The 24327-nt window shown below is 46.8% G+C and overlaps 1 protein-coding gene across 3 annotated transcripts; it reads right to left on the bottom strand.

Moving 5' to 3' along the window:
* Positions 1 to 173: 173 nt before the first annotated feature.
* On the bottom strand, positions 174 to 23610 carry CEP68 (centrosomal protein 68). 3 transcript variants are annotated; one of them, XM_081156226.1, is made up of 7 exons: positions 23480 to 23610; positions 15529 to 15906; positions 12119 to 13645; positions 10528 to 10650; positions 8070 to 8166; positions 4871 to 5041; positions 174 to 3574 (listed from the first exon to the last, which is right to left on the bottom strand). In XM_081156226.1, exons 2-6 carry the CDS (start codon positions 15862 to 15864, stop codon positions 4875 to 4877), a joined length of 2250 nt encoding a protein of 749 aa, XP_081012352.1. In that variant the 5' UTR covers positions 15865 to 15906; positions 23480 to 23610; the 3' UTR covers positions 174 to 3574; positions 4871 to 4874. The 3 variants fall into 3 exon arrangements, with proteins under 3 accessions (XP_081012352.1, XP_081012350.1, XP_081012351.1); XM_081156224.1 differs by having other exon boundaries at positions 15757 to 15906; positions 23480 to 23587; XM_081156225.1 differs by lacking the exons at positions 15529 to 15906; positions 23480 to 23610 and adding an exon at positions 14040 to 14100.
* Between the last annotated feature and the right edge of the window lie 717 nt (positions 23611 to 24327).

Here is a 24327-nt window from a genome sequence, read left to right as displayed (position 1 = left end):
AAATCTTTTGCTAACACTGGCATTTTAAGATGATAGAAATCAAAGACTGTTTTCCTTGGGGTGGAAGTAGCCGCCAAAATATTCTTTACTTAGGGGCTTGGGATGTGGTTGTCGGCAACACATTTTATGGTGGGGTCTTGAATTCAATGATAAAACTGAAATTAAAAACAAGCCAAAAATTAAAGGTTTTTTTATTTTCACTAAACAGGCAATTGAAATACATGGTACAAAAATAAGTGGTAAGATTATTGTAAAATGAAATGGACAGAATAAATATTCAATTTAATTTTCCATCTATGAGAATTTCACAATAAAATCATAGTTTACTTTGTATTATAGATGTGCTTGTTGGATCTATTCATCCTCACATAAGGCAACTGAACTCAAATTACCAAAGTTATTTGGGTGAAGATTTTTTTTTTAATGCTTCAAAAGGTTTTTTTGCTTCACGATACGGTATAAAGGGGGAATGAATTCAGAAACTATTTTCTAAAGTAGATGAACGATACAGATGTTAGTGTGATGCCATGCACTTCAGTTTTATACAGCAAGTTGTTCAAACTGTCAGCTTATTGTTGGTGAGTTAGCAAAAAAATTACATGACTTTAAGATATAAGCATATTTACATACTTAGTTTTGAAAATTCTAGTGTTTGTTCCCCCGTAACAGTCAAGACTGGGGCTTACCCAAGCAAGATGTTTCAGCATGCTCCATTGTTTGCTTTTATGAATGTGCCAATAAATGCAGTCCTGAAAAAAGTATATTCCCATTCCTACCCCCTTTTTCAAGTACACACATTTCAAGTTACTATGGGCTTTGACAATCTATTCACTTAATAAAGGGAAATTATCACTTACAAACTATAAGTGGCTGCCATGAATTAGCTTACCTGACAAATGTAATGTAAGCTAAACCTAAGCAGTGTAGTCTCTGGGAAATCCTTGCAGGATAGCTATCTGATCTGAGCAGTAACTTCCTATTCTTTGACCTTGAAATTTCCATTAGCATACATAACATGTTGCCATTGCAGCATATTTTTACATCAACCCTTATGTTCCCGTTTAAGCTTCAAAACAGCCCTATGTTGACATTTTATGATTTGCGCACGAGCTTAGCCATGAGCTGCAACAGGAACGAAGGTCTTAAAACTGGCAATACAGCTCTTAGTACTGCCACTTCCTATGGACTTAAATTATACTGATTTAAAGAGACTACTAGGAAATTTTACTAGGTAAACTTGAGGTTTCATAACCGCACTTACATCACTGTAGGCTATGTCCTTAAGGCTAATGTGTACCACTGTGCACTGTCCAGCCAGGCTACTTGAATATAACCTGGCCATGTTTGCCAATGAAAAGGCTGCTGGCATCTTCCTAGGCTGAAACAATTTCAGCTTCAGTTTTGAGGGAGCTCTTCGACTTTTTATAGCATTGCTGAAGATGTAATTAGCAGCTGTGCTGATTATTCCTCAGTGGCATTCACAGCTAGGTCCAGAATAAGCACCCTTCAGTCACACCTTATTTCAAAGGAGATGAACAAAAATCTTGAGTTCATCTCTAGGCAAAATAGTACTTTCTTGGTAAACAGGGTACTTTGAAATAAAGTACTCTGAAAATCCCTATCATTACAATTATTAGATTGAATGGGAAGAGAATGGCATGTGCAGCATTCAGTTACTGTAAGTCTGGCCAGTTTGTTTCTATAGGGTTGTCATCTTCAAATTTTTTTTTTTTTTCTATAGACTTATTTTCATGCCTATCAAATAGTACTAGTAAAGAACTGGGTTTAACTCCTAACGGCTAACCTGTAACATACTCAGTGGAAAGGCATGTACCAATTTATAGCCACATCAAAGAGAAGGTGAAGTATACCAATTTAAAAACAGAGGCTATTAGACATGTCTGCCTTTTTAACCAATTCTAGGCTAAGAATATTTTACATATACAATTACTTGCTAAGGAGGTGTTTTATCAAAATCTATGTATGGAACCAAGATTAACATGGAGAATCATAATACAGGAGTATCTTGATACATGGTTTTAAATTCTGATCATGCCCTTAAGCATTATGGTAAATCACACCATAGTAGCAGCAGGCACTTGAAATACTGAATTTTATATAGCTACTATTAAATTTTATATCATTTCCCAGTGACTGTGCAGTCTTGAAATTTTAAAGCAGAAAAGTTAACTTAATAATAGGACTTCAGTTCATATGGAGGTGGGTGAGGTGTTAAGATTATGTGGCTCAGCCCCCAAAACTAAAGTCCTAAACTTCTTTTAAAAAAGTAATTTGGTACTAAATGCTTTTGTTCTGAAGGGATATCAGAGGTCTGCTTATGAGAGTAATTGCTCCAACATCACCTTCTTTTGGTTCAAGATGACTTGTTCATTCTTTATAAACTTAAAAGATCTTCCTTTTTAAAGCACCTTCCTCAAATGAGACTCTGGAAGGAGTCTGAAAAAGATTTTCAAGTGCTGTCTCATGTAATTAAGTATGAAGAACCCTTTCCTTAAGTCTTAGCTCACTATAATACTAAAATTATATGGGAGGAAATGTGTTTTCCTCCTTCCATGCTCATTCATGACCCAGTAAGAACTAAGTGATTTTTGGTTTTGCATAATTTGTCGTTACCAGCAACAGGTGATCATTTTGCTTTAAAAGCTACAGAATTGATTCTTTAAATGGTTATCTGTAGATTTTCTCATCAAGGTGCTTACAAGTCAACTCCCAAGCAACAAAAAATTCCTCTTTCCCCTTCACTATTGATGGCCTTTGTTTCTGTAGTTAACCACGCTGTGTGACCCTATCCATGCCCTTCCCTTCCCTGACCTTGGACTACTCTTCCACAGGAGAGTAGGAATGGAGGGGTGCATCCTCCTAGAGGTACCTTTAATGTGGAGCATTAAGTCCCATAGCCTTGCTGAAGCTCAGTGGCAGTTCCCGAAGTGCCTGACACATTTTCCTTTAAGATGTTAGGCAGGCAGATGGAGCCCTAAGCCAAGATGATGACCAAAGGTGTCCTAGTAGCCCAAACTAATTTGTAGAGATTCTACTGATTCAGAACCTTCTATGAATTTGGAGAGTTCCAGTCTCTCCTAAAATCTTCAAAGTAGGACTTATAAACGTAAGCTTCATTTTATGAAAAGACCCAAGTTCCTGGCCAACTGTATGCCTGAGAGTAGTGAGTATTTGGTACCTTCTTTCTCATACTAGCCTTCTTGAAATGATCTCAGCGCACAGACTAGTTTAGGAGCTCTGTTTGCTCTTTTTAACTGGGTAGAGGGGGAGGAAAGACCTGTAAACCTATAAACCTTTATCAAAGACTGCAAAGACACGCTCTTTGCAGAGAAGCACCAAAAGAACACCTTAGTTTGGAAGGACTCATTTTAAATAAAAATAGTAACTCAACAGCCCCTTACTTCAGTGAAGAGAAAGGCATTTTAAAGCTAGTATATTAGGGTTAAGTTTCCCCCTTGATATCAGTGTTAAGTGGCTCTTACTAGGACTTCCTGAAAGTTTCCGACCAAGCCAGGTTTTGGGAGACAGATCATAGCTCTGCCTGAGAAGATGCCTGAAAGAGAAAGACAAGCATTTGTTATAGGCAGAATGCTGCAGAGGAAGAAATAAAACAAACATTTTAGAACTGAAACAACTTGCTCACATTTCTCTGATACAAATACATGAACTCCCCGCTCTTGACATACCTGGATATTATCCTTTACCTTCTTTTGTCTACAGTTCTAATCTAGAAAATCTGAGTTAAGCACATTTTGATTGGAGAAGCAATTTCAGAGATAGTATGTTCCGGTTGTCCCCCAAAGTGGGTACCAACCCCCTATGCTTTCTCAGCCTCTCTCCCCTATCATTCTGTTTGGCTTTTCCAGAGATCAAAAGAAAGTTGTACTATTAAGTTTCCCCAATTATCCCCTCTTAGCCCTTTATGGAAAGGGAGGTGGGGGAGTTATCAGTAACTGGGTCTCTAGGCACGGGGTGCCGTCAGTAATTGCTCGGAGATGGAGTATCAAATGAGTTGGGCAAGAAGAGCCTGAAGTGTAGATGTACAGACACAAAAAGTAGGTATAGATGTTTTGCTGCTATTGCTATTAGGTGGTGGTGAAGGGACTACCATAGAAATGGAAGCAAGGGCATCCTAGCCCTCAGCAGGCAGCGAGGGTGAAACAGTTACAGAAAACACCGCAGTGAGCCTTTTCACCACAGGAAGCTTCATTCTCGCCCCCCCCCCCCCGCCCCCAGCTTCTTCCTGGCAATGGCAGCTGCTTCTCTCCTAGCATCTTTAAAAAAAAAAAAATTTATTCTTTAGCCTCACTCAAGGACATGTTTACATTGATTTTTTGGGAGAAAGAAACATGGATGTGAGATAGATACATCGATCCGTTGCCTCCCGCAAACGCCCCAACCAGGGATTGAACCCACAGCCTTGGTATGTGCCCTGACTGGGAGTTGAACCCACCACCTTTTGGTGTATGGGATGATGTTCCAACCAGCTGAGCCATACTGGTCAGGGAAATGTGTGTGTTTTTAAGTAATTTTTAAAAATATGTTTTTTATTGATTTTAGAGAGGAAGAGAAAGGGATAGAAACATCAATGAGAGAGAAACATCATCAATCGGCTGCCTTCTGCACACCCTCTACTGGGGACCAAGCCCGCAACCCGGGTTTGTGCCCTGACCAGTAATTGAACCAGTGACCTTAATTCATGGGTCACTGCTCTACCACTGAGCCACATGGGCCAGGCCATCTTATTTAACAGCTCTTGGCTCAAGCTTCTAAGATACAGGGAAATGTCAAAGCAGGAGGTCTGTACTGGGGTCCAAGGAAAGATGTTCTCTTGGGCTATTCTACTTACCTGGCTACTCCATCACACCAGCACTCCTGTGTGCCATTGGTGTGTCATCAGAAATGAGGGTGCAACCAGCCAGCATGTCCACAGAGGCTAAGAGAGTGTCATACAGGTGATCTGCATGGCTCTCCAGCTCGCTAGGCTGCTTCGAGATCCTCCTGAGGACATCCTTTAACACTAACAAAGCAATGAAGCCCAAAAAAATCATGCAAGTTATTTTCAAAAGAACATACAAGGGTGTAGCATTTTACACAAAATAAGAACATGGCAATAGTTTCAGAATGTCCACTCTTAACAGTAACTCTCCAGGAAATGCTATTGCACTGGTGGATCTGTTAACTTCTGATTAAAGCCGAGAGAAAAATTTCTCTGGCTCCACTTTTTAATTATGTAATTCACAAAAAGGCCAAGACTGGTATTATCTGACTTTTAGAGATAAGACTAGGGGCACACCCAAGAGCCTGTGGAGAAGGCTTAAATGAAAAAAATAAAACCACACCCAGATTAGGGTTCCCAGTCCTGCTACCAGGTCGTATCAGCTTCTGCTGGCTGATGGACTATGATTTAACATGTGTATGGGTAGTCTGGTAACATTTGGGAATGCTTGTTTATGAGTCCTAGAATAGACTTCAAAAGAAAATATCTAAACGCAGGCAAAGACAAGGTGGTTAGTGAGGACAATATTCCTTCTTACAGGCCAAGTGTTCATTTGAGAATGGGATGGGCCCGGTTCAGAGTGCATCCCACACAGCAGGCTTGTTTTTCTCTCTTAAAAACTTTATTTCCTTTGTTAAACAGAAAGGCTGCTCTAGTTTCCTGCACCTTTATCAGCTGTGTTAACACTCTCCCTAGTTTCCTGCCACAGCTGCAACATTTGCCAGCAGCGGAAGGGAAAAGGGAAGCTGCATATCTGCAGAGGATGCTGTCAGGTGGGCAGAAGCACGGGCTAGCTGTGTTGAGATCAGCCCCAAGGGAAGCCACAGGAGTGCACAGTCATCAGGGCAAAGTGCTGTCCTGACAACTCATGAGAGCTGTGAGGGCAAGGCCTGGCAGAGGAATGCAGCCAGGGTGCACAGTACAGCTTGCCTGTAAGGGCACCTGGGATGGGCTCTCCCCTCCACGTTCACCAGAACTTTGCTCAGTCTCCTGTGTGCTGTTAGTGGAGTTCAGGGGACCTTTATTTTTTTGAACTTCTGAGAATGTTAGAATGTTTGGTTGGAGTCAAGTAAAAGGAAAGCTGGGAATGGTAATGAAATCTTTCCCAGTGAGATTTTTATGTTTTAATTTTACAGGAGCCTGGTTCAGCTTGATGACAATAGGTTCCAGCCATTTGATCCAGTATTATAATGAGTTTGGTGAGACAGGACTGTAGTGAAAACCTGCCAGATTTCCGCAGGGAGGCCTTTGGCAGGAGGCTGAGATCAGTAAAGTTCCTAGTTATGCCAAACAGGATGGGGAGGGGCAGTGCGTAAATCTGAAAGAGCCTGGATACATATCTGAAAACCACAGAAACCCCCAAATCCTCTTATTTTGGCAATGAAATACATCTAGACTCCTTTGAGAGAAAGGCAAAGTGGGATGTTTTTATTAAAAATTAAGCATTGAGAAGTTTTACTGAATTGATTTTTAAGTGCAGGTCAAAGAACCTATAGCCTTTAAGAGAACCACTGTTATATGTGGCCTCTGGGAAGAGTTTCCTTGTATTGAGCTCCTTCCCTTTCTGCTCAGGCCCCTGCACCTCCAGATACTGACAACAGGATAGGAACCAAAATCTAGGGGCTGGAGCCTGGCTGCCATTCCTTGTGTGACCCAAGGCAAGTTCACCACTCCACTGAGGTGAGAGTAAATAGTATCCATCTCACAGGGCTGATTAAGTGGAAAAAACAAAATTCACATGTCAGCTGCTTCAGCAGTGTCTGGCACACAGTGTTCATTCAGTAAAACGCTGGTGTAATTACAGATAGCAAAGGAGCTTGGCATACTGAATTACTGCCCCAATCAAAACCAAAAAACCCTACTGCAAGAGACCACCAGAAGAACCAAAACAAAGGCCTCCCAAAGGCCAGGGATTGCAAAGGTCTCACATAAGTCACTGGATAAGCACTATCCCTTGGAAATCCCTGCAGTGCCTCCATGGCTCCTTCCATTCTCAACCGTGATTTTTCTTCCCAGGGGACATTTGGCAATGTCTAGAGATATTTTAGATTGTCACAACTAGAGAGGGGTGCTATTCGCATCTAATGGGTAGAGGCCAGGGATGCTGCTAAACATAGTACCATGCACAGGACACCTCCCTCACAACAAAGAATTATGTGGCCCAAAACAGTGCTGAGTTTGAAGAACTGGCCATACCACCTCCCTAATATGCACCTGCCCACTACTTCTGGTCAGGAAAGTGCAACCTCATTGCCTCTCAAGCCTGCAGGTCCTGCCCAGCCTTGCTTATACTATTTGCTTCTAGGCTAAATTCCATCTTCAAATCTAAAGCACAATATAGATGGGCTTTTAAAGCACTTGGATATTGAGTCTTACAGGAAATTAGGGTCTGCTTTTAGGGATACATCACTTCATTGCTTTAACCTAGCATTCTCCTAGCTCGTCTTCCATATCACCCCCCCCCCCACCCAAGCAAGGGCAACGTGATCATAAATCCTTGTACCACGCACATTTTACTGTACTTGTGATTTTCACTTCTTCCTACCTTGGAATCCCACCCTACAAAGTGGGTTTGAGCTTTGCACACCACTGTCCACCCTGTCCCTTCTCATCAGTCCACTTCTTCCTTCAGTCTATTCCCTCAGAATAGACTGACTGCTCTTAAATCCTTAAAGAAATTCTTCCCCAAAGCAGATGAGAGAGGAGTTCTACCTGCGCTGGGGAAGGAGGGGGTGTTCCCCACTGTGAACACCCTAGCCGAAAACCAAGGACAGCTAGATTCAAACCAGCATTCCCACCCAGGACACCGGGAAAAGATGAAAGCAGAAGAATGTGATTCTTACAAGCTTCACACCTAACTTCTACTGAGCTTACCTTTATGACTAACTGCCTTTTGCAGTTGTGGGAGCATTGGTGATATGGAAGTCATGGGAATCCAAGGCAATGGGTGCATGTGGGAGGGGCTCTGGCACTACTGGCTTACCAGTGAGTGTGTGGGTCCCCGGCCCTGCTAACAAGCTGGCTAAATTCAAAGCCTCAAGCACCTCACCTGGGGTGTTATCCAACAGGCACTGAAGAAGAGTCTCCCCTTTCTGTAAGACATTCTCCGCCAGGAACTGGTGTTCATCTAGATCTTTCTTAAATTGCTTAAAGCATATCAGAAAAAGAAAAAAGCTTAGTTACTATCACTTTACAAAGGTTATTCAAAATGATCTCCTGTAAGGTAGCTTGATTCCCCTCTAACCTGGAATATAAACCCTGTGATCTTCAGGATTTTCCAAGTAAACAGTGTAATAGTTTAACTTCACCTCTTTGGAGCCCAAAGTAAATACAGAATCTTTTTTTCCTGTTTACAGTTGGATAAAATAAGGTTTCTTTTCCTTGGTAGAACCTGGCTTATCAACAGTATGGAGTCAGGGCTTCTTTCTTATGCCAAACCTCACAGGGTAGGTTCTCTAAAGTCACAGGGCAATGGGATTCTTAACACAGTCTATGCTAATGGAACTGGCAAGTAAGAGTCGCAGGAGATGCTATTAACGTGACCATATGGACTGCTGCCTCACCCACGTCCTCCCTCAGTGTCCTGTTCTGTGTGGATGTTAGGCCTTGAGAAGGCATCAAGGAAGCTGTGTCTCCTCAGCAGCTCACCTGTTTTCCCCTTGCAGGTACCAAGCCTTGTAATTGTTTTTTATGTTCCTTTAGCTGCTAAGTGTAAAGTCAAATCCATAATCACTTTTAGTACAGGGTGCAGAACTTGGTTCACATTCTTAAGTTATAATTTCCCTCTTGGATTTACTATATTCCTGTCTTCAGTCCTAATACCTATGCTTATTATTTTATTCGTTAGTACTCTTGATAGTTTACATGTTGCCACAAACCCACTGTGTTATTAAGACAAAGTGTATGAGAGTCCAGTTAAAATATATGAATACATACCCACACTCATGCTTAGAGTAAGTGTCTAAGCATGGATCAAGGTATCTCATACATATGCATGAACCATACACCATTCTGTGTAGGGAAGGGGTTGACAGTGTGGTCCCAGTTGTGTGGGTGACACGAGGGCTAGGGTTCACTGGGCTAGGGTTCACTAACCTGCACGGATAACTTCCATCTCAGATCTCAGTTCTACCCATAAAGCAAGACAGTTGCTTCTGGTTAGCATGGAAGTTGAGGCACTGGATGGAATGAGGGACACAATAGAGGGAATGGAGTTGTTTTACTTGGCACCTGCTCTGATGGGGGTGGGGCTGAGCCACTCTGGAAAGGCTACCCAGGTAAGTCTAACAAGGGCAATCCCCCCCCCCCCCCCCCCCCGGCCGTTTGGTACTGCCCCTGGGCTTCCTGTGGGTGGGCCCAGCACATGGAGGACCCTCGTACTCAGCCTTCCTCAGCGTACTCTGGGCAAGGAACTCTCCACCCAGCAGGAAATAGCATTCCCACTAGTGTAGGACAGCTGGCCCACCCACGCCAGGCTCCTCCTCCCTTAAATTTTACTTGGCTCCAAGTTGGAAAACAAAGGCCCTCCATCCTGCCTGGGTGTGGTGGGAGCTCTAGGCTCAGCCCAGCCTGGTGTGGCCCCTGGCTCAGTAAATCAAGCCCTCTTTTGCTGAAGGCACTTGGTCAGGTTATAACATGGTAGAAATTCAAAGACCTGTCCGAGAAAAACCCTTTCTGGACTAGCACCAAGCTCAGACCACAAATACCCCTGCTCCTTCATTAGAGGTTATAAAGGTTTGGCCAACCAGACATGCTAGAAGCCATGGGTAGTTCAGTCAAGGTTAATGTTATGTTTAGAGTAACTGTATAATTTATCATCCAATTCAGAACACTTCTGGGAATGAAGAGGGACCTACTGATGATTATGCCAGAACAGCAGGCACAAAATGTCACCTAAGTATATTTGATTCAAAGTTGTAATCAGAACCACAAATAGATTTTTTAAATTGAAAAAAACAATTTTTTGTAAAAGAAGAAAAACCCCCCAAAAGCAAAACACTGAGTAGCAAATTTGAGTCATATTTTTGTTTAAATACCATCAAAATGCCCTGCATATATTCTGGAGTCAGTATAATTTCAGCTCAAACACCTGAATAGCAATCAGTACTATCCAAAGAACTCTGTGGTAATGGAAATGCTCTATCTGCACTGCAGCCACTAGATGCATGTGTGATTGAACACTTGGAATGTGGCTTGTGCAACTGAGAAATCTGGATCTTTAATTTTATTTAAATAGCCATATGTACCTAGTGACTCCATAATAGTGCAGATATATGCTTATTAATCCCTGAGACATTTGGAAAATTACATTGGAAATTCCCCTTAAGTATTTTTGATTGAGGATAAATATTATGTATTTTCTCCAAACTATTTGGCCTAGGAAATAATTGATATATTTTAGTTTTTCAGCATTAAGGATTTGAAAAAGACCTATGATAAAATTTCAGGTAAAAGTCAACTGAGCCACAATATACTGAGCATCAGGTTTAGCCCCTCTCTTGTATTACCCGGTAAAGCTGCAGAGAAGACTTGAGACTTGTGAGACTGGACTTGGGTGGAGTCAAGTGGTTGGTCACATCTGCTATGTTGTACAGCCAGTGGATCAGCTCATCCAGCTGACAGCAAAATGTCTGTGCAGACAAATAAAAGACACATGCTGTTTACATTTTCAAAAGGCTAAAAATATCCAGGGGATTCCGAGAGATGGACTGTGCACCGTTCCAGAGCATTCCTTCACTTGAGGCTTTAGTTTCCTCTGTCCTCCCCTGCCTATTCCCACCCCATGACTCCAGACTCTGCCAGGGCAACAGGAAATGCCCCACCTTGGTTCTATCTCCCCTCAGCCTGATATGACATAAAAACGACAGACTGAGAAAAGCCAGCCCTGCATAGGAACAGAGCAGAGAAGGTGAGGGCAATGACGGAGCAGCCCAGACGAGGCACCCTGCCACAGAAACCAATTCTTGGGGTACCACTCCTAACTATCAGACTGCTCCTAGGAAAAATGTGGACATCAAATGACTAATCATGACTAACCTGAATGTACGGCTGACAACTGAATTAAATCTGCATGTCCCTGTTCTGCTTCCATGCTGCTCATAAAGCAGGGCCCCTAGACTCGCCAGTCACTTGCCCTGGGGAGGGAGGTTGTGAGCCAAGTACTTTACCTCACCATTTCTCAATCTTTTATCACAAAGGAAGGTACATGCTAACATCTGTCCTACCTGCTTTGCAGTACAAATGAAATCATGCACAGGACATCACAAGTAGGTTAAAGCCCTCAAGTGCTAGGAACCACCTGTGGCATCAGCTCATCGGTATATGGCCTTCCGGCTGGCCACCCTGCTGCAGTGTAGGTGCAGTGTGTTCACCTGGAGCTCTCCCAGTGTACATGCAGAGTCCACATTTCTGAACATACCTGTGTCAGGGACTGCACGAAGCCCTCAGCAGGAATTATTTAACTTATTCTACACAACAACCTGAAGTGGCATACCTCATTTTAGAAAACAAATGAACTCAAGAGACTGAACTAAATTACAAAAACAGCAGTGCTGTGACTCAAATTCGGATCAGCCTGAGGCTGACAACACTGTTCCCTGTAGTTTTAATTATATCTCCAGATATTCTTGGGTGGTCCATCAGAGACGGTTCAGTGGCCAAGTCTAGAAAATGGTACATCTAATAGCCCCCAATCCTAGTTACACCACTATGAAGCTGAAGCTCTGAGAGGTCCCACAGTCAACAAACCACTTTTGTTTAGCCCAGTGTTTCCTAAAGGTACCTGAGCACAGACCCTTGTGCAGAGTATACCTCTTAATCTTCAAGGTCAAGAGCCTTGGGAAGCAGCCTGGGGTAATCATTAAGAGCTCAGGCTCCAACCCTTGCTAAATGTAAGTGGGCAGGGTGCCTAACCCCTCACTGCCATTTTCTCTGTGAAATGAGAACAGTCCTTATCGGGTAAAGGGTTGTGAAGACTAAACAGGATAAGGTACAGTACAGTGCCTGGCATAGGAAACATACTCAATGTTACTGTTTTATTAGTGGACTGGGGGAAGAAATGAGACACCGTTACGTAAGCCTCTTAAATGTTAAGTTTACCTTCACGCACTGCACGAGGGATTCTTTTCCTTGCTCTCTTCCTCTCCTGGGAGGCTGCCCTTTAGGATCTGAGTCCGAGAATGCCTGCCGGTCCAAAATAACTGGCAAGGAGGAGCGTGTTCTCAGAGCTCCAGAGGAGACCCCCAGTGCCTGGCTGCTCACCAGACTGCTGTCCCCTGCAGAGTCCCTTGCACGGAGACAGGAGCGCAGCAAACAGTGGTTCTGCCCCTCAAGCCCCCCAGACCCTCTAAGGGCAGCCCCAGAAGGAAGCTGGCTTTGGCTGGAGTCCGATGGGAAGGAAGTGGGCCCATCACTGTCCGACACATCCAGGGAGCTCTGCCCTTCAGCAGCCCCAGTGGGCAGGGTCACCAAAGTGGGAACAGAACCTAGATACGAAACCAAGCTAGAAACCTGTGTCAGCCGAGTGGGCAGGGCAAGATATTCATCGTCACTTTCCAACTCTTCTTCTGGTTTCCACCCAGATTCCATGCAGGCAGGGCGCCGGATGCCTTGGCTAGCCCCCTTCTCTCTTTCTGGTCTGGTTGAGGGCCATCCTCTATCCCATGTCCTCAGCTGAGGACGGCCCACCTCAAGGTGCTTGCCCATGGTCCGCCAGTCTTTCATGCCCCTCAGGGCTGGCTCTTTACTTTCGCAAGGAGTGTCTTTACTGCCTGCAGCTCTGGGAGTAGATGTGAGCTGACTACAAGATGGCAACCCAGGGCTACTCTGCTCCTGGGGTACTCCAGAGTGCCACCATTTAAGGTTTGGCTCTCTGGGCCCAGAAAATGGCAGGGCAGTGGCCTCCACTGGTGGGCAACTGTGGGAGACATTAGTGGGTGACTTCAGAGTACTTGCTGGGGAGATAGAAAAGCTATCCAGGTCTACACCTGAGTCTTGCAGGACAGGGTCAGCCAGCACGTGGCTGTCAAGGTGCTTTGGGAGCCGAGGCCTGGGCCTAAGTGGGTAAGTATAGTCCAGCAGGTCTTCATACTCTTTATTTGGGTTCCACAGGGGGGAGCGGCGGTCAGGGGAAGGCGGCAGGGAATCTGGCAGCACGCAAGCCCAGTACTCAGCTTGGAAGGATAGGTGCCTTCTGCCAAGCCCAGGAGCATCATCCCCAGAGGACATAGGCTGTGGAGACCACTGGAGCGGAGGCCCTGGTCCCACCACAGAAGGGGCCACATGGGGGCCAACCAGCTCCAAGGAGGAGACTTTGGCAAGGGAGGAACTCTGAGGCTCTGCCTTCTCTTGTTGACCCTGGAAACTGTTGCTAGGGGATGAGGCAGAGACACTGCAGCTGGAAAATGGAGGAGCAGTGGCCCCTGGGCTCACCATGGACCTCCACTTTGACGAGAAAGGGAAACCTGAGATGTGAGGCTGTTGGCTGAGGTCCAGCACCCGTGGTGACTCAACTGGGGATGGGTCATCTTCAGTATCAGCATCATGTCCTGAGCTAAGAGCCATGGCTCTGGGAACAGTTGCAGTTTGAGATAGCTCCTCTGAGGCAGAAAGCCTGGTATCCTCCATCTACAATCAGAGGGAAGAAAAAAATGAAAATAAGTAAACTAAATTTCTTTCTTTCTTTCTTTTGTAAATCCTCACCCAAGGATATTTTTTTCCCTATTGATTTTTAGAGAGAGTGGGAGGGGGGAGGGGAAGAGAGTGTGGGGAGGAGCAGACACACATGGATTGGTTGCCTCCCACATGTGCCCTGACCAGGGCTGAGGATTGAACCTGCAACCCAGGTACATGCCCTTGATGGGAAATCAAACCCATGACCCTTTGGTGTTTGGGGCGATGCTCAACCACTGAGCACACCAGCCAGGACACTAAATTTCTTTTCTTAAATGACAAATTGGGAATTTTCTTTGGGGAGCCCAGATGATATTCAGGAGAGGTCTTGACATGAAGAGTCTGTTACCTGATGCAAGAATCAGACGGAGTGCTGCTAGTGGCAGTGTGGAGACTTGGCCTGCTCTGGGAAGCAGACTGTCTTCCCCAAACTGATCCCACTCTCAGTCCTTTCAAGAGTTCTTCCTCCACAGATACCCTGCCTGTGAGCAGAACTCGAGCGCTCTGGCATGTGCAAGCTTGAACACACTGCCTAGCCTTTCAGAAACACGTCCTAGGCAGATAAAGCCTCAATCATTCTGTCACTGACAGGAGACACATCCAAGCCCACTTGGCTCAGTTCACATGCCAGTGGTAACTGAACACTGGAAAAATGACCATTCGTCTCAGCCTCTTCACTCTGAATTTTTAATCTGTGTGATGAAGAACCTGCCCCAAGAGAGGCCAATAACACAGTTGTTAAGGCCATGGGCTCTGGAACAGATAGACCTGGTGCCAACCCCCAACTGCCACTTCCAAGTGTATGACTTTTGATACTTGTTTCCCACACCTGTAAAATGGGGACAGTAGTAGTTCCACTTCCTCAGGACACGAGGATTACATGAGCTCATATGTGAAAAGCACAGGATGAGAGCTCAATACCCAACAGGAGTTATAATAAGCACCAGACTCACATCATGAAACAACCCAGTTGGCTTATTTGCTTCCCGCCTCACAGGTTCCCTGAGCCTCCTACCGCCCTGGCTCCCAGGCAGGTGGGCCCAGCTTCAGTTTTCTCCCACTGTCATGCTCAAAGGCTCCTCACAGGATGGGCTCCATAGAGGCAGCATGCAACAGTCAAGGCCACAATGACACTGAAGAGATCAAAGTCATTCCCATGAAAGGGCTTGGCAAGCAGAACACAATAGGACGTCAGAGCTCGGAGGGACAGGTCATGCAGGTCACCTTCCCAATTATATTGAGGGCCTGAAAGATTTGGTGATTTGCCTGAGGTCACAGAGCTAGCCAGGACTCCCTGCTCCATATGATCCCCACTAGGCAAGGCTTCCCTGCAGTCAGGGAGGCCCAAGATATTCTCCTTGCCCAGCAACACTGCTGCCCACCACAGGGGCTCCATGGCTTTGCCGTCTCCAATGGCAAAGTTTCAAACCCTCAGGAGACCATAGCCCTGGGCCCTCCTTCCCCAAGTCTCCTCAGGGCCCCCCTGAGGCCTTTAGATCACCAAGTCAGAAACAGGACATGGCTCTCCCTTTCAGAACATTCCCAACCTAACCTTCTGGGTAGTAGGTCTTGGCCACAGCATCCCTGGTTCTCAGGTCACCAGTCCGTTAAGGAACAGAAGATGCTGTGGACAGAGCCCCCTGCTGGCCCCAAGGCCCAATTTTCCAGGTGAACCTGTAAAACAGAAATTACCACATCCATGCCTCCCCCCGCCCCGCCCAATGCCCCACCTTGTACAGGGACTGGGAAAGCATTTAAGATGGTTGACAACATGCTGGAACACACTCCCAAAAGACTGCATTAGGCAAATCTATAGTCCCATTGACCTGAGTAGCTACCTGGCTTTCCACAGAATGCTGATCTCCAGTCCCCACGTTGGCAGGAGGAAGCAGACAACTGAGAGCAGGCTGAGACACACCAGCTACCAGCTCCCTGCTGGTGTTGCTGGCCTGTGACTGGCAGGCTCCAGAGGAACAGCAGGCAGAGGCAGGTAGGCTCCCTACCCCCGACATAGGGGAGGCAGGCCCTCCCTCAGCTTCTAGGCATTGCATCTGCTCCCCACTCACAGGCCCCAGGGTGTCCATCTCCTGCTCCCTGCAGTTCCACCTCCCACAGGATGGGGTCTTTGTGTCCGTGGATGCCACCACCTCTGCCTTTTCTTCTCCCAAGGCCATTGACACGTCCCTAGGGCAGGGTTCCCTGAAGCCTTCAGCTGCCTATAAAGTGGGAAAGGGAGAGAAAAAGATACAAATTTTCTACATCTGTGTCCAGGCAACCTTGTTTTTTAATGATTAAGAAAAAACATTTTTTTCCACCAAAGAAAAACAAACAAAAAATTATGGCTACTTCCTCAGAGAAGAATAGAGGTCCAGGTCGAGTGTTTCCTAGGCCCCAAACCCTTCTGAAGGGAAGGCAGGAGCACAACATTCTGTCCTCTGCTTTTATGTGGCCTGTACCAGCCCCGGCAGCAGGTGCCCAGGAGGGTCACTGCAGGTCCAAATCAGAGTCAAGGCTTGGTTCTCACTAAAGTCACCTTTTCGTCCCTGTCCCTTCAGCCCAGCTCCAATGGGTAAGAGGCCTGCCCTGTGCCAGCCCAGCTGCGGATCTGCTGTCAGCAGGCGGCTCTGGCCTGGCTCTCACGGCTCTGCTCTGTAGGAGAGCAAGTCAGGGCACGCCCAGGCCTCAGCTGAACCCAGGCTGCAGGGCCCACTCTGCCCTGCAGAGAAGGCAGGACCCTCTCAAAGCACAGAAGCCACGCCCCAGGTTGTGGAGCAGATTGTAAAGAGACACACACTAGGAAGCAGGCAGGGAGGGAAGAAGGGACAATTTAGGAGGTGGATCTGAAAATAGGACTGTTGCAATAAGAGCTTCAGGGACAGAGGGAGACCCTCTCAGCCTGAGTGCGCAGGCAAGGGCTGCTGCTGGGAACACAACTCTGGGAGGATATGAAAGGGGAGGAAAGGGACCCTCAAGCACCCAGGATTTCAGCAGCTGCCTGAAGTGCAGTGGGCCAACCCCAAAGCTAAAACTTGGACACAAATAGCCTTGTTTCCTCAGAGACCAGGGAGTGAGTGATGGCAAGCAGGTGGCAGCAGGGAAGTTTGAGAAAGTGGAGGCGGCTGTGGATGTGGGCTCACCCTGATTGGCTCACACACCAGGAAGCACAAATGTGTGAAGACAGCTATCCTGAGAGGGTCCTACCCTGCCTGTCTGGGCACTCAAGGCTCCGACCAATACAGTGCCACCCTAGAGAAGAGCACACACTCCACATGTACTCTCGTTTACTTCTCACAACCACCATGGCTGAAATATAAAATGACCATTAGATCAAATATCTCTCCGCCCTTGTCCCTGTTCCTCCCTAAAATGAGCTAGTACATGCAGGGTACCATGACAGTGCCTGGCACAGTGCCAGCTAATGCCACCTTCAAGGGGGCTGTGTGTGTGACAGGATCAGTGTAACAAGTTACAAGGAACAAAGTCCAACAGAGGAGAAAAAGCAGCCTATGTTTATATAAATCAGCAAAATATTTACTACCAGATAACCCACAAAAACCCTTAACTTTGTGTCTCACCTGATGTACATGCAAACAGACACAGACACAAACGCCTCCTTCATCCTTCTCCCTCTTTACGTGAAAACAGCCAACTGTACAGGACACGACGTTCAGAGCCTCGGCAACACACAGCTTCCTCTTTCCTTGTGTCGCTGCCCAGTGCTATATTCCACTGTAAGACTGCACTCTACTTCATTTCACCAGTCCCTTACTAGTGGGTATTTGGGTTATTTCCAATCTTTTGCTATTACAAACAATGCTGCAAACACACATCGTTTGCACGCATGCTAGCACACCCTCAGCATAAACAGCCACAAGCAGAACTGCTGAGGCGAAGGGTACATGCATGAGTACTGGCATATGCTGCCAAGTGGCTCTCAATGGGGTGACATCAATTTCCACTCCTACCCGCAGCATGTGAGGGTGCGTTTCCCACGGGAGGCAGGTCCTTTTATCCTCATTTCAGAGGGGGAAACCAAGGCTCAGAGAGATTCCACTCTAGAACTGTGTGACTCCAGAACCTAAGCTCTTTATGAACCAATGAGGGAAAAAGTCACAAAACAGGCCCACAAAGTAGAAGAGGGAAGAGACTGGTAGAGGGACACAGATGAGTCACTAAGTCCTGCTGAAGATTTTCATGGAGCCACATCATCCCCTTGTGGCTATTTAAGAAACTGCACATGAACATGCTTCCAGGCAAACTGTTTTCATAACTATGAGGATAAGCTGAGCCTATGAACTGGAAAAATCAGGGTGACAGCTGCACCTAGCCCGTAGCCCCTAGTTTCTACTTCTTGCTCCATTCCTAAACTATCTTACTGGCTGGTGTTGGGCCCTGATGGATGGCAGCTAATCCCCCTCTCACTCCTCTACTCTCTCCTCCACTAAAGAGTGTGGTCCTAAGATAGAGCTGGAATAAGAGGATGCTGGGGCAAGAGAGCGGTGCAAAGGAATAATCTCTTTGTTTTGGTGAGGTATTTTTTATGTCTTGTCTGGATTCCAAAACAGAAGGTATCCATTTATCCCTGGGGGGTGGTGAGCTAGAATTGTAAGCTATTCAGTAGACACCTTCCAGGACTTGCAGAAGCCGTATGACCTACCAGATATAATTAGGAGTGATGCAGGCTTGCTTGCCTTACTCCTGCCCTACAGTAAAAATATGCTCACACATCACGTATGTGGTAACACTAACTCCATAAGCCTGGACATCTGATCTGACCCTTCCTGGTGAATGCTGCACCACCCTTGTGCAATCCTGTCCCAACTGCCAGGGCTTCCTCCCACTTGCTCCAATCCAGGGTGGAGAAAGGAGGACTGGGAACTGGGGGGAAGGATGATGTTCCTCTCTTCACTAAACCATTCAAATAAACAAATGATCAACTAGGGAGCAATCCTCCTCTGATCAAAAGAGGACTTTCCCAGGATTCTTTCTTTAAATCATGAGCTCCCTTTGAAACAATCTGACTTATACCGAACTTTGTTTGGGAAGGGCCATCTTTCAGACAGCCTCCTGCAGCAGCCAGAGTGAGGTGCTGCTTGACACAGCAAGCCCAAGTTCAGGGGCCAAAGCCCCAACACTCTTGTTTTCACAGGCCACAGGTATAAGTGGCAAATGCCACGCGCACACAAGCAGAATCTGACCAGAAAACCAGAAAAAGAGGCTCTCAGTGCTGCTCTTTCTCTAAGAATATGAAACTGCCCACAAGGAAAGGGGGAGGGGTTGGGGTAGAACCTACCGCTGTAGGTTGCTGGAAGGCTTCTGGGGGAAGTAGATTGATGGGAGAAAGGAGCTTAAAGGCAGAAGCCCATCTATGTGTGGGAGGCAGCATGAAAGGGGGTAAAGACAGATGTGAGGCAGGCCAACAAAAGGGGCAGACACAAGAGGCCCAGGCTGCCTCAGAGCAGGGTGGATGCCAGCAATGCTGTGGCTGGAGGTTTGAGAATGGGAAGCCAATGGCCATGAGTGACTGCCATTCCACCTGCTCCTTCCCTGGTGGTGGAAGCCCTGAAGCCCCTTAGTCCTCCACATTGTCCCATCTTTCCCTGTAAGGCAGGTCACCATGAGTGCTGTGTCCCTCTCCTTTACAGATGAAAGCAAAGCAAAGTAAAAAGAACAGGCTCAAACCTGTAGAGGGGTAGATGTGTCTTCAATAGGCTGATGCCATCCTCAGGATCCTGGGAGGCACCACCAGCCCCTTTTTTCCCTTAGGGCTGCTTCCCCACTTTTTGCTTAGAGTCAAAGAAAGGGTCCTCCAGGGCCCTAGGAAGAGCCACTGGGTCACTCTAGATCAGGGGTGGCGAATGTCTGGCCTGGAAATCATTTGGTCTGGCCCTGCCAAGGCAACTGCAGGGAGGACTCGAAATTCAATAAAGCTAGGAGTTTTTTTCATAGCTAATTTTTAAGTCAGTAATTTTGTAGTTCAAGTGGCCCTTGGCAGAAAAAAGGTTCCCCACTCCTGCTCTAGATCAATGCAGTGGGAAGGCTGTTGCCATGCTGCTCTCCCTTCCCCCTCTAAACACTCACTCACCAGTTGGCTGACTGGGACCACCAGACAGCCTCGCAGCAGGGCCATCTAACTTGTAGTGAGAGGTCTTTTGAGTGGCTTTTAAAGAGATGCAAATGCCACATCTACAAGCAACTTAGGACTGAGCTCATAGCCACCCCTCCCCTCAACACACGCTCTCAGGCCTTCTCAGAAGTCAGTAGACTGTTCCTGTCTAACAAAGATCATCAAAGTACGAAGATGATGAGAACTGAACATGCCAATTGACTGTATCCACAAAATTCCCTCCAAAGAGCAAGGCAGAAAAATGGCTTCCCTGGAACAAAAAAATCACTCCTACTGTCACAGGAAGCTGGCCCTGGACCAGAGGCCGCTGCTTTTACTGTACAGACAGTTTGCTGAGCCCTTTAGGCTACAAATATGAAAACTGATAAAAGTCTTACTGATTTCTCAAGAGACACTATGAAAAATGTCACTTAAGTACCAAAACCAAAATGTCCTCTTAGAGAACCCGTAAGACAAGAATTCTCTGGTCTCAGTAAGACAAACAGCTGTTTCACAGAGCAGCCAGTTAGCTTTTACTTTATAGTTATTGGCAAAACTGATTTAAAGAAAATTTTCCTTTTTGCTTTGGCTGCTAGGAAGCTCAGGACCAGATCTACAGTCCCACCCAAGCAAACTATATAGGACAAAGAGGCACTCATTTTTTGTACTGATCTTACCCTTGAGTTCCTCTCTTCTTTTAACCTACCTGCCTCGATTACTTCTATTAAAAATCCTGTTACACTGAAAATATCTTGGAAAGACTCCTCAAATCATTTCTTGGAATAAAACAGAGGAACTGTTAAAAACAGAATAATGAGGGGGAAAACCTCCTAAACCCAAGACTTCATCCCAATACTATAAGAAAACAAAACCTGTTTATCAGTACTTCTAAAAGGCAAATGCAGACATGTTAGTACCTTTCTACTCAAAGTGAGTTGTCCACAGACCAGCAGCATCTACCTCACCGAAGACCTTGTTGGAAATACAAATTCTCAGGCCCTACCCCATAGCCTTGGAATCAGAATCTGCACTTTTGCAAGATGTCCAGATGACTGTTAAGCACGTTTCAGAACCACTAGGTTAGAAAGCCCATTTTAGCACTGTGAAGCAGAACTATACTAGTTTTACATGCATTCATTGAGTGCCTATCTTATGCTAGGCACACAGAAGGAAATTTATGGCTCTGTCCTTAACATCTTTCCAACAGGACACTAGAAAAAGCTCACATCCTGTGGCAGATTTTAATGGCTAATTATAAAATGTCACAGCTGGATGGGAGTCCCCAAAAAGAACAGCATTCCCTAGAAAGGATTCAAGATTCTTTGTGGCTTCAGTAAAAGCAGAATCAGAGATTAGAATTCTCCTGTGACAGTTACAAGTGAGGAGTGGTTTTGTTTTGGAAACTCCGAATAATTTAAGAGAATCTGATGTGCAAAGGGACCTATGGCTGGGAGGAAATGTATAACTTAAGCCTGTTTCCTGCAACCAGAAAGTGGTACCGGAAAACCTGGAAGTGAGGCAATATCCCCTATGGGTTATATCTGCAACCTCTAGGTCTGGCAAATAGGTCTAGGGCCAACAGGAAGTCTTCTTCCACTTTTCACAATGTTTATGAACAACTTTAAAGAATGGAACCAGTTTCTTCATGATAACAGATGTGTTATAAGGAGAGAAGCCATCCCAAGTCCACCTCCACAAGCTCTGCCTCTCTCTGGCTGAACCTTCCTAAAAGAGTCTTTGTCATCCACACCAGGCCCCATCTGATTTACTCCTCTGCTCATTATGAGTAAGAGACCACATTTTGAGTGTATCCAATACTACCATAATACTTGTCAAAATGTTATTTGGCACTTCATCAATCTCTAGTGGGTAGTGAAACTAAAAACATAGAGTTAATTTTCTATGGAATACAGGCATACCTTGAGATATTGTGGGTTCAGTTCCAGACAATGGCATTAAAGTGATTATGGCAATAAAATGAGTTGCAATCTGTTTGCTTAAAGGGTCTTGCCTTCAATTTGTATAAAACGTAACATCTGTGAAGCACAACAAAGCAAGGTATGCCTGTATGTACTTTTTTACTGAGGGAGGTTGGGGTGGGATCTGAAAAGGTTTAAGAGATTTTTAAAAATCAAGAAACATATAGGACCAAAGGCAGACAGATCCTGAAGGGTCAAGTACTATACAGATATTTACTATTAGTGAATCTGTTTAGTTTTATTCTTAACAGCTACTGAACATTTCCTGTGTGCCAAGAACTACACTAAGCACTTTATGTAAATTATTTTACTTAATCCTCAGAACCCATGGAGTAGGTACTATTGTAACTCCCATTTTACAGATGAGGAAACTTAGGTATAGGGAAGTTTAATCACTTGTCTAGAGTTAGTAACATGGAAGAGCTAAAGTCTGATTTGACTTGCATGCCAGAGCTCAACTATCTCCCTACCCTGTAAGAATAATTTGTCCAGCAAGTTAAAGAAAATTTTTGTTTTGTAAACTTTTTGGTTATGCTACTGATTTTTTGTTCTCTTTTAGCTTCTTTCAGTCACTGAATGACTTCTACGTTCCAAGCACTGTGCTAGGGTCTAGGGAAACCACAACTAAAGGAGGGAGTAATCATCAATTAGTTGTGGGGAAGAGGAAGAGCTTTAAAAAGCTTTCCCAAAGAGCTGGAACTGAGTTCTTTGCTCTTTTCTGTACTGAGTGGCCCAGAATTGGTCGGTCAAAGTGGTGGAAGAAACAGGGATGAGAAGTGGGGACCTGTCTTTTAATCAAGCCCTAGGCCTTTGATATCTTAACTGGACACACTTCCACATGAATTTTAACAACGTTTTTCATGCCCTAGATGTAGGAGCTGTTAGGGTATTTATGAATGCTATCTATCTTCGGGCCTCTTCCCCACAGTCCCCAGTGAATTCCCAGTGAGGTTCAACGTGCTCTGGCAAGTTTCCGCTCATTTTTATTACAAACAATACACCGAACTTAACCTCGTAATTATAAAGGGCCTGAAATAGGTTTTGCACAATGTGCCTCTGGGCTGCATACAGCTGTTCTAGTGATGGCAGTTGGTAAGCGTGGCCCTTTTAGGCATGAGTGAGATATCTTGCGTTTTCCTCATGGCAGCCGCGAACAGCTGCATTCAAGGCGAGAAGAGAGCATCATTCATCATCATCTTGCCAGTGGGAATGACCCGAGCTGGTGAGCGTCGGTCAGAGTCCCTTACTCCCTGGGCGTCTGGGCCCCGGCGTGCGCGCTGGGTAAACAAGACACTACTGGGGCGAGGCCCTGAGGACAAGTGAGTTCCCCTGAGCCAGAGGCCCACCTGCGGCGGGCTGCGAGTTCGCGAGGCCACGAGCCCCCTCCGCCCCGCCCCGCTCCGCCCCGCCTCGCCGCGCTCAGGCTTTTCCAATCCCGGCCTCCCGCCTCCGCGCCCCGACCCCCGTCCGCGACCCGCAGCCCCAGTTCCGTCTGCAAAATGGAGGCGAAGGCAGAGGCACCCCTGCCCCCCAGAAAGCTTTTGTGCCCTTCCAAATGGGGGACGCGAGGCCCGGCAGTCAGCCCGGCGTCGGAGACCGGGAGGGAGCGCAGGACACAGGGAGCCAGACCGCGCGAGCGGGGTCAGCCTGGGCCGCCACCTCCAGAGCCGCGAACCCCCGACACTCGCGCCGACCACTACCTACCGCGCCTCGAACGCTTCGGACGCCACAACCAGGCCTGCGGCAGCGCCCACGGCTCCGGCAGCCCCATGCAGCGGCCCCGAGGCGGGGATCCCAGGTGCAAACCGCTGCCCTCGCGCGGGAGCCCAAACGTCTGGGGCGGGGCCCAGCGCCGGCCACGCCCTTCGTACCCGTCCCGCCTCCTGGCCGAGGGGGCCTTCGCCGAGGCACGGCCAATCCGAGCCCGCAGTCCAGAGAATGACCAATGCGCGACCCGCTCCTGCAAGAAGAGCCCACCCCTTGTGACGTCTTAGCGTATGGGAGGCCGGATCTTCTTCGGGCTCACGTCCTCCCTCCCGCCCTCGCCTTCCGCGCTCGCGGCTCACGGTCGCTGGTTCCGCGCCAGTGGGGTTGTGCGAGGGCGCGACGTCTGGCGCGGGGCGGCGGAGTGGGTGCCGCGGTGAGCTTTTTCCCTGCGTGTAGGCCGCGCTCTGAATCACGCTGTCATTCATTCATTCATTCATTCTGCTCCGGGCGCACGGCCGTGTTCCCGGCGCGCCACTCGCTGGGAGGCGGTCCCACAGTCAGTGCGTCCGTTTACATTTTTCTCTCAGCGGCCAGGCGTGTGACCCGCTCGGTACAGGTGCGCGAGGCGTGAGCCGCGCAGGGGGACGCGGTCTGCTGGCTGGGTGGATGGAGGAAGCTTCGGGGGGAAAGGTGGGGCCTAAGCAGGCTCGGAAAGGATGGGAGGGGTGTTGGTAAATGAGCGGGGGGCTGCTGAGTGGCTTTCTGAGCTGCCTGTTCTGATGGGAAATCGGTGATGGAGTCTGAGGGGAAGCGGGAACCGGCCTGGGGGAGGCCATAATGCGCAT

This window comes from Miniopterus schreibersii (assembly GCF_964146895.1).
Source record: "Miniopterus schreibersii genome assembly, chromosome: 13".
Lineage (NCBI taxonomy): Eukaryota > Metazoa > Chordata > Mammalia > Chiroptera > Miniopteridae > Miniopterus > Miniopterus schreibersii.
Note: the sequence above shows the minus strand (reverse complement) of the source record. Positions and strands in the feature narration are given on the sequence as shown.